General features: G+C 40.0%; 1 protein-coding gene across 1 annotated transcript; it reads right to left on the bottom strand.

The window, feature by feature from the left end:
- Positions 1-697: 697 nt before the first annotated feature.
- Positions 698-10,092, bottom strand: ddx21 (DEAD (Asp-Glu-Ala-Asp) box helicase 21). Its single transcript, XM_086285718.1, has 16 exons — positions 9,883-10,092; positions 8,237-8,473; positions 7,941-8,069; positions 7,766-7,841; positions 7,234-7,412; positions 7,025-7,142; positions 6,338-6,523; positions 5,862-6,007; positions 5,365-5,514; positions 5,096-5,257; positions 4,085-4,204; positions 3,710-3,783; positions 3,290-3,449; positions 2,881-3,015; positions 2,326-2,370; positions 698-2,184 (listed from the first exon to the last, which is right to left on the bottom strand). The coding sequence occupies exons 1-16, from the start codon at positions 10,090-10,092 to the stop codon at positions 1,918-1,920; spliced, it is 2,394 nt and encodes a 797-aa protein (XP_086141844.1). The 3' UTR covers positions 698-1,917.
- Positions 10,093-10,633: the final 541 nt, after the last annotated feature.

Below are 10,633 nucleotides of genomic sequence, written 5' to 3'. Positions count from 1 at the left end.
GGGTTCGATCGAACCCAGGTTAAGAACCACTGACCTAGACCATTACACCACCACCCATAGCCTGAACTGTTTATACAAACTAAGATGGATCCATGTTTTCAAACCGTTTACGCTAAATGATGCATCAGAAATCAAAACTCATCAGTCTTTCAAGCTTTTGTTGCCCAGTTTTGGTTATTCTGTGCGAATTCTGGCCATTGTGATAGGAGTGGCTATCGGGGTGGTTATTACAGTCACTGCTGCCTTCCTATCAACTCTGGGCAGTTTGGGACCATTTCTCTCTGACCTAGCATCAACAAGGCATTTTCAATTGTAGAACTCACTGGATATTTTACTCTTTTTCAGACCATTCTCTGCAAATCAGAGATGATTGTGTGGAAAAGACACCAGTAGATTAGCAGTTTCTGAAATACTCAAACCAGCTTGTTTAGCATCAAAAACCACACCACATTCAAACTTATTTGAATCTCCATTCTCATGCCCAGTTTAAACTTAAACGGGTCATCTTGAAAATTTCTACGTGCCTAAATGCACTGAGATGCCTTCTTACCACTAGTTAATTAGATACTTTACTATTGAAGTGCTCAGTGAGTGTAGTTTATTGCCAGTCTGATTCTGACAGAAGACGAATGCCTTAAACTATTTCATAAGCATGTTACGTACTTATTTTACCCCTTTGGAAGGAATAAACACAACATGACTTGACCTTTTTAATGAAGAAGTCATTTCATTCAAATGAATGGAAGCAGTAGACAAAAGTTATTAAATAGAGGCGATTGCAAAGCAATCATCCAACATATTTTTGGGGAGAGAGGTTTCAGCTGAGGGTAAGGCAGCAATCTGACACTGAGCACATTTGTAAAGGTCAACACCATCGCTGTTCTCTGCGGGTGCAGAGTAGAACCATCTCAAACGTGACAGTGCAACATACTGAACAGGTTTGATAGCACTCGTACATCAAATGTGACGTGAACAAGATTGTGCATCTTCCATTTTGGACAAAAGCCTTAAGTGTGACTGCTGCCAATGTTCCCCAAACACCCATAAAAATGAACACTTTACCTAAAACCCAATAGATGACATTTTCCAACTTTAGGTCATGTTATTGAATATTGCCAACATTTCAATATAGGTTATATAACCAGTAATTACATTTGGTGCTTGTTTATTTAGTTGCAATGTCATTCCAAAAGTTTCAGCTAAAGTGCCACCTTAAAGAAATGCACATCAGGCATCGCAAAAATGGCTGCCAGTCTTAGTTTTGTATATATGGTACGGTACACAGATTTTCATTTTAAACCATTTTTAGATAACTATCTGTAAATTAAAGTAACATCTCACCCCCCCCCCAAAAAAAAATCTCCTCTGTCCTGCAGAGTTATGTATCCATCTGGAATATTTTGGTGGGATTTGCCCAACTCTGGAGATGTGTGGTGTAAAGATGTCCGTCTTTTCTTGAATATAACGGGACTAAAAGACACGTGTGCTGTCCTAAATGGGTTTTTAAAAAAATCTGAACTAAAAAACAAAAAACAAAACACTACCTACATTAAACAGCAGCCCAGATTAAATGAAATTTAGTCACATTATATTAAAGAGAAGGCAAACATTTCTGCTACACATGCCTCCAAACCTGTGCAGATGAGCCAAAAAAATAAAAAATCTAGATGGATGACATGCACAACAGACCAGAGGAAATAAATATCGAGCTTTACGGTAAACTGCACCTTTAGTATTACTCTTCCGATAGCACATTTTGTTTAAATTATGTCTCAAACTCTGTAATTCAATGAATTCTATATGAAATTACACAATTAAACTTGTTTAATGATGGAGAATGTTGACTAGCCAGCCAATAAGAACCACTGCCAGCCCAGCTGAGTGACAGTCTGTCCTATCAGTCCACACATTAGTACTTTAGTAATCAAACGCTTGGTTGAATGTGCGTTTGTGTCCCCCTCTGTTGTTGCCGTAGCCGCCGCCGCTGCCGCCGTTCCGGAACCCGTTGCCACGGCCACCGTTTCCACCGAAACTCCTTCCCCTGCCGCCTCTGAACCCTCCTCTGTCACCACGGTTACCACTGCCAAAGCCTCTGTCACCACGGTTACTGAACTGCTTCTCCTCCAGCTCTGGCAGCTCTGTGGCCACAGTGAGCTGCCAACGGCGACCGTCCTGCCATGTTTCCTAATGGAAGAACAAGTTTGGAGACAAAGGATTTCAAACAGGACTGCCAGTCTGTTGAAATATATATTTTCACTTTTTTTCACATTTACAAGAAGTCAACTACATATGTTGAACAGATGTTGGGGTTATTGTTGTTCCCACCTGAATCTCCTTGACTTTATCAGCTGGGACGTCAAAACAAACTCCCTGTTAGAAAAACAATAAGCATGAGATGGCGAGTTTTTCAATGTCTGTGTCAAACAGACATGGTCACATATGTTCACTCATACTAACAGATGTCTCTCTGTTTACATGCTGTGGATAATTAGCTTTGTGCTTATTGTGTGACCAGAGAGACTCAATTCCCATACAACAGGACAATACATTATAAAAAATTTTAAAAAAAGACATTTTACTCACTACTTCTCTTAATTTGCATTTTCATTTACCAGTGAGTTTCCAATTCACACTTCCATTTGCTATCATTCATGTGGCACGCTGGGGTGTGGTTTTTTCACTATTTTGCAAGAATGTACAATTTATAAGAAAGTAGAACAGTCGCTGAGCCCAGTCCTTTGTAACTGTACACACGCAGACATCCATCAACATACAACCTCTCCCCCTCTCACACAGATACCCATTATTTTACAAAGGTCTAGCATCTATGTATACACTAGCCACAGCTCACATATCTACATATTGAGTGTGTATACATACTGTTCTGCCTTTGAGGAAGGTCATTCTGTGAATGTGGTTCTCAATCTCCTCTCCTAGCTGCTCTTTGATGGTTCTCCAGGCGTAACCCAGATTATGCATCTCCTGGGAACACACCAACTGCATTGTGCTGAAACCCTGCAAAAAAACAAAAACAAAACAGAAACAACACATTAGGCAGAATTACAGTTATACATCACCTAAAGGCACAGCGCATTTCTAACTAGATGGAGGACAAGCACTATACTTAGTGGGTGGGCAGGGGCAACATGTTAGGCCTGCATGAGAACGCCCACGGGCTTTAAAACAAAGGGCAGACACAAATCTATCGTCTAGGAAAGCTGTATGCGAGGGTGAACGGTGCCTAGTACGACATAATAGCGAGTTCTGTACGCATGCATAAATAACTTACAGCATCAGAGTTGAGCAGTGACCTCTGCTCTAGACTTGTGGCTCCAGAAATGTGGGCCAGGGCAGCAGCCAGTGCATCAACTGCTCCTCTCTCCTCAATCAGCTTCTCAGCTGATGCTCTGAAGTACCCGATAGCCGCGACTGGAACAGAATCCAGAAACCTGGACACAGTATAGGAAAAGTCAACAATCAAACTCTCGCAGTCAGGAAAGATTTTTCACATTCAGCAGTGTCATGATTAAGGCAGAGGCTTCGTGGGACCACCAAGCTGCCAGTACTAAAGCATCGCCCTTGATTATTAATAACACCTTGTGGCTGACTGAATACAAGCTTTCAAATAGTAAACAATTAAAACTATTTCATACTCCTGTAACAAAATATAATTGCTTGCCCTTGGCTCTCACTCCCCTTAATTACCTACCTGACAGCATCCTTGCTTGATGACTTAATAATATCGTTGGCAGTAGGAACGCCAACTCGCCTGAATGTGATGCCCTGAAATAAGAGCAAATAAAAAAATGGTTAGTTTAACAGTCACATAGGAAGGCCTCATTGTCACAGATTGTGTAAAAAGCGCCTTTATTTAGCCGGTGCCTCTTAAACACCCTCCTCCTCTACCTTTCTGTTCTTTTCCCTTTGGATCTTATCCATTTCCTTCTCACACGTAAAGAGAAAAGACTGAGTAGGACTGATTGTGTTCTTTTTTCTGATTTTTTTACAGCTTCTTTTTTTAAAAAACAAAAAGGTAAGCCCGTCACTCCTGTTTGCCCAAGTGAGCATTTCAAAAGATACCTACTGCTTTGTTTTCTACGTAGCGCAACTGGTCCTCTTCTTTTCTTTGATAGAAGCAGATGCAGACTCCAGTCCTGCCTGCACGCCCTGTACGTCCTGAACGATGGATGTATGACTCCACATCCTGAGAATAAACACAAAAAAAAACTTCAGACAAAGTAAAGATTTGAGGCTTCATCATTTTACAACATTTCTCCCTTGAAGGCATGGAATATGTCAGGTCTGTTTGTTTGTTAGCAGTGTAGCATCTGCTGTTTCCAAGATATCCTGTTCAGATTTTATGTGATGTTAGGTACCAATAACAGCTGGAGCAGAATTTATTTTAGTGAAAATCTGGTCAAAGTCATACCAAATGTGAAAAATCTACAAAACTGTTATTTTTATTGAGTCGTCAAATTATATAAACTATATACAAATAGAAATGGGTTTGGAGGACACGAGTACCTAGATCAACCTTGACAAAAATTAATTTGAATTAGTTATTAAAGTTTCACAAAAAAAGGGAAAAAAAAGAAAAAGAAAAAAAAATCACACTACATATCTCTGTGTGTGTATAGCAATCATATATATCTTAAACAGCTTATAGGACCCAAAGCTTTTTTCCAATTCTACTCCACGTGTACAGATCCATAATAAAGAATATGAACAACGGAGAAGAACAAAATACACCACTTTAGTATGGAATGCTTCAAGGTCATAGGTCAAAGGTCAGACATCAGCGTGTCGTTATAAAAATCAGGCTGACTTCGGCAAGTTGTAATAAAACATTATAAAAACACCAAAGTGTTAGCAGCACCTTTGCCGTTCTGGGGCAGATGCGCTCTCCCAGTGATCTTGTTGTGTATAATCGTGTGAAAGTGTGCAGGTAACATCCATGCACCGCAACTTAATCACTCATTTTCATCCATCATCTTCACAAGTATAAAATCAACACTCTTACAATATTTAAACAAATAAATAAATATAAAAAGGCATAATTAAGGAATTCTTATAGATAACTGGAAACTCTTCTCACCTTGGGTGGAGAACACTGGACCACCAGGTCAACTTCAGGGATATCTAATCCACGGGCTGCAACATTAGTGGCAACCAGAACCTCAAAGGCGCCGTTCCTAAATCCCTTCAGCGTCATCTCTCTCTGCTTCTGGGGGATATCACCATGAAGAGACTGGGTGCTCTTAAAAAAAAAAAAAAAAAAGAAAAGAAAATTACTGAGGATTTTACCAATTTAATGTGCAACACATCAGTCTGTTAAATGTGCACCATGCAAGTATGTGCATCTACCTGTTTGATGGATGCATTCATGGAAAGCTCATTGGCCTCTTTCTTTGTCTCACAGAAGACAATGGTTCTCCCATGGCTGCCACTGTACACCTGAATCACGTCGCCTATCACTGCCGCACGCTGTGACCAGTGACATGTTATGGCTAGATGCTACAGTAGAAAAAGAAACAGAGACAAATGATTCACCAGGGCGGGGGAAAGCGGGGCGTGAGAGGAGAGAGATTTTCATTAATCCAACTGGCAGGCTAAAAACTTGTACTTTATTACAACTTCACTGAAGTGGATGATGATAAATCCAGCAATTTTTACTGCGAATGAACTTGCTGGGTTTTCCTGGTGGAGATGTATGCGAGCTCATTTTACAGTCCGTTACTTTAACTGGCCCTGCATGCAAGCATCTCTAAGCAATGTAAACCAAAGACCCAAGACTGCTGTAACGCTTGTTAAATTGCACCAGTCTCAGCCTCTACGTCTCCCTCCCACACAAACACACTTACTTCCACAGTTGTCGCAGCTTTCTGAGTTTTCTTGCCAATCAGGTCAATATGTTTGCAGTTGGGTCTCATGTATTTCTTTGCCACTTCATACACCCAAGGTGGGCAGGTAGCCGAAAACAAGAGAGTCTGTGGGTTGGTGTCGGCGTCTAAACAGGAGAGATGTGCACGACATTAAAATTTACATATATAACCAAACTAAAACAATTACTACTTCAGTAAACAGTCGTGTAAAAAGGAAAGGACTCTATGCAGTCCTGTGAGAAACTAAGTACACCCTTGCACCCTAGCAGATAAGAGGCTAAATAGCCGCAAGGTGCTGCTAATCACATTCACACTGGATTAACTGATCATCAGGAAGTGTGAGCACCTCTACAAAGGCAGACGTTTTGGCAGTTTGATAAACAAACTAAAACACTATCAGCTCATTTTGGCCTATATACATATTTCAACATACAAACCCAGAGATTGAACTTTACCTTTCTTATACGATGAACCCAAAATCTCTTCGACCTGTTCTGCAAAGCCCATGTCCAACATTTGGTCCACTTCATCCAAAACAACATGTTTGACTTTGGTGAGGTTGAGTTTATTGTTCTGGATGTGGTCCTTGATGCGACCGGGGGTTCCAACTAATATATCAATACCATTACGGATAGCATCAACTGGAAGGAAAAGGTTAATAAAAAGAGTTTTATTTCATAACAATATATAAAGCAAGCTGAAAACAGCAAACAGAAACTGCATTTAAAAATATTCTGACATCTACTTAAGAATCTATTTCTAGAAAAAACAGCAGTGAAGGAATGGTCTCAGTTACCCTGATTATCATCGACATTTTACAGTCACTGAAACTGAAGTCATGATTGAAGCAATCCCAGTTATTAAGTTAATTTGCAAATCCCATGAATCATACACTACAAAAAAAAAAAAAAAAGCCCATGCGCTGTTCCAGTATACAGTCCTGCCACCTTGTGTCTGCCCTGAATTACTGCAGTCAAAAGGTTAAAAGTAGTGCATTTGAGGCATTCAAGCAAAAAAGGTGGATAGAACCACAATTTTTGCTAAATTAAAATGTGTAATACATGTATAACATCCCTCTTTTCTAACTGGAACATCCAAAACTATTTGACTTAAAGAAAACTGTGTTGTTGTATGTGACATACTCTGTGGGTTGTAGGAGCTGCCTCCATAGAAACAGGCGATAGATACGCGCTTAGCGATGTCTTTGAAGTCTTTAGCAACCTGGATAGCCAACTCTCTGGTTGGAGTCAACACCAGAACCTATAGTTAAAAAAAAATAAATAAATACTCAGTCACACAGAATCACAGCGTCCATAAATATTCACTACCTCTGCTGTGTATGGGCGTGTACCTTGGGAGGACGGCCTCTGGCCATGTCCACTGAATCCTTCTGGAGCTTCTCCACCAAAGGGATAGCAAAGGAGAAAGTCTTTCCTGTTCCTGTTCGGGCTTGGGCAATTACGTCCTCTCCATCATAGACATGATTAAATGTCTTTACCTGAATGTCAAACAGATAAGAGACTCCTCGGGCTAAAAAGGGACAGTAATAGTGTGGAACACAGAGAAAGAAAGAGAATCAATGGTAATTAGTTATTAGTTAATTATTTAGCAAACCTCGAAGCACTTCAACAACTCCTATGCCCATGTTAGATTAGCCCTAGAAAGCTTGCAGAAGTCTATAAATATTCAAATAAATTCTGTAATTCTTCATTACATAAAAAGCTGAAGTCAGACTTAACAACATGACTACCCAAAACTATGACGCACCAAGCATGTCAAGAACTTTGCATGTGCCAGTGACCTTCTAATTCTGAGGCACTGTATAAAAATAAATAGAATTAAAAATAAATTAATGAAAATAGGGTAGAAAGTTCTGACATTACCTTTCAGTTTGTCAATAGTGACTTTAGAGATCCTAAAGTTGGAGAATGCACCTTCCTTCTGCTCTGGTGTCTCTTCCTAAACAAGAAAACAAAGTCAGTTTTGTTTTTAAAACCTGTAACTGAAGCCAGAAGATGTGCTGGGAAAAGCAAAAGACATTCTCTCTGCAGATCTTACCGTTTCTTTTTCGCTGTCACTGGCCGAATCTTCGCTCGACTGGGATGGTGTCTGAACCGGGGTGTTTGGGGTGGAATGTCCATTGGTTGCTGCCTCTGCAGTTGCCTTCTTTTGCTTCTTCTTGATTTTCTAATCCCATGAAAAGAAGTGGATCAAATATTACAAATATTACAGAGAGATCACTTTATAGGCAAAATTATTATATTCCCCTAATATAAACAGGATGTATTAATATGCCCATAAACTGTCCATTAGTTCCAAAATTAGACCTTTGGCTAAGGACAATCAACACTGACCTCTGTGTCTGTCTGTTCTTCAGTGCTCTTCTTAGTCTTCTTCTTTGATGTTTCAACACCATTGCTGTTGCCATTCATATCAGTGGCCTCATCGAGGTCTTCGTTCACTTGGTCTGCCGCAAGCTTGTCTTTTTTCTTTTTCTTTTTGGGTGCAGGAGGCTCGCAATCTGGATCCTCCTGCTCTTCCAGCTGCTGCTGCTGCTGCTTCTTCAGCTTCTTGCCCTCTTTGGTCTTGTTCTATTTTTTTTTTTTTTTTTTATTTCATTTTAAGACACAAAACAGTAAGAAATTCAGGAACCCCAAGGACTCTGTAGCTACTCAAAGTTTAAAAGTGTTCAGTTCAGTTCCTCCACACATTGTTGGCTAATGTTGTGCTTTTTGTCCTACTATCAGCAAAAACGTCATTTAGATATTGCAGTGGTTAATGTGCATCTGCTGTATCACACAACCTTTCTGCTGGCAAAATATTCAAAGACTACAGTTATTTGGGTGGTTTTTGGCATTAAAGTGGTCTGAAGCTACTTCCAGCTGCTCTCTTATTCAGTAGGGTCCACCTCAGTGGGCAGCTCTGCATGTCTGGCTGATTTTTACGCTGGATGCTCTTCCTGACAACACCAAAATAACTAGTGTCTCCTCCCTGCATCATAACAGGAATATTTTGCTTAATGTAAACCACTGGACTATGAAGCCACTTATAAAAATGAGTGACGTTGAAAACACATTAAACAAAAGACAAAACACTTCTATATGGATATCTGCGTGGTGACTGACCCCAAATATTGACATTTTATTGAATAAATTAATGACTTAATGAAATAAAAAATAAAAAAAGGAATACTACTTTAATAACCAGACATGAGCCCGCTGCTAATAAGACGGCTCCTCTCCTGCACTGCCACCCGCAGATAACATTAGCCGAACAAACTTATAATAAATCATTTCGACCAAAGAACCAGCCAAACTGTGTTTCCCAGTTTAAACGGTTGATTTATTAATCCTGACCTGAGGTTGACAATACGAACACTAATCAGCCATCCACCTTGTAAGTCTGACAAAACTTAATTCTAGGCGGCCATACAAACTTTAGCGAATTTAGTGTATTTAGCATACCAAAGTGATATTCGGCAGCACCTATAGTTATAAGTAAAGTGTTGTTTACTGTTTTACGTCGTATTTGTTTGGGGGGGGTTTTTTTAGAACGTCTGGCTATAAAGTAAACAAAACTTAGTTCGTGTTTACAGCGCGGATGTATACTCCAATGTAAACAGTTTCGTCAGACCACACGATCAACTCTCAGACACATGGGCATGCCACGTGATCTTCTCTTAGCTTAGTTAAATGGCTAACACTCGCATTGTGTGCTAACATTAACTTAGCTCACCATCGGACCACGTTGCTGCTCTTCCGCTTCATTACAAAATTTAAGTTTTAAACAGCACGGGACATGAGCGCAAAAATACGTCACTGCTAAGTTCGCTACACACTGTTATCTTATCTCTCTCAGTTTTCCTAACAGTTAAGTAGAGTTAGCTGTCTGGTTAGCTAGTTAGCATGTTCAGCCACATGCTGCCAAAACATGGAGGAGCCGAGCCGCGAGTAAAACCATTTTTCTTTCTTTCCAGGTCGAGACGACCTGCTTTGCTCACCTTTAGGGTTTTAGTTTCCACGACAGTGTCTACTTCTTCGTCCATTGCTTGATCCTCAGTTTCAAATATGATCTTTGATGGCATTTCTCTTCCCTGTTGGAAACCCTCAGCGTAGACACAGGTAAAACCCACGGGCACGCGGACGGAAAGGAACGCGCAGGGCGGCGCAACGACGCGTGTTCGCGATCCGGGTACAGAAATAGACCTCATAGACACTATATCCAGTCTCCGGATAAGCAAAAGACAAGAAAGAATATTAGTAACAATTTTCTTACGAACGTGAAATAATTACAGCAAAATCACAACGAATTATAACAATGAAAACAAAATCAAATGTTAGGTAAAAAATATTTTCGGATCTCAAGAGGGAAAACAAATCTTAGAATCAGAATCAGAATACTTTATTGATCCCTGGGGGAAATTATTTTTTGTTACAGTGCTCCACTTTAAACCAACATTAAGACAAGACAGACAATACACTAACTAAGAATAGTACAATATATACATATATATACATACATACATACATAAGTCACTTATAAATAAATATTTGGAAAAGAAACATGTGTAGCTGTAGCAGCAAACAGTGTGTTAAGTGGATGCGTTGTACAGGGAGATGGCCACAGGCAGGAATGATTTCCTGTGTCGTTCAGTGGTGCTTTTCGGTAATCTCAGTCTCTCACTGAACGAGCTCCTGTGACTGACCAACATGTCATGGAGTGGGTGGGAGGTGTTATCCAACATTGTCTTT

Source organism: Aulonocara sp. 'chitande type north' Nkhata Bay, linkage group LG1 (genome assembly GCF_057382095.1).
Source record: "Aulonocara sp. 'chitande type north' Nkhata Bay isolate Kocher_YH1m ecotype deep benthic linkage group LG1, A_spYH_male_GT1.1, whole genome shotgun sequence".
Lineage (NCBI taxonomy): Eukaryota > Metazoa > Chordata > Actinopteri > Cichliformes > Cichlidae > Aulonocara > Aulonocara sp. 'chitande type north' Nkhata Bay.
Note: the sequence above shows the minus strand (reverse complement) of the source record. Positions and strands in the feature narration are given on the sequence as shown.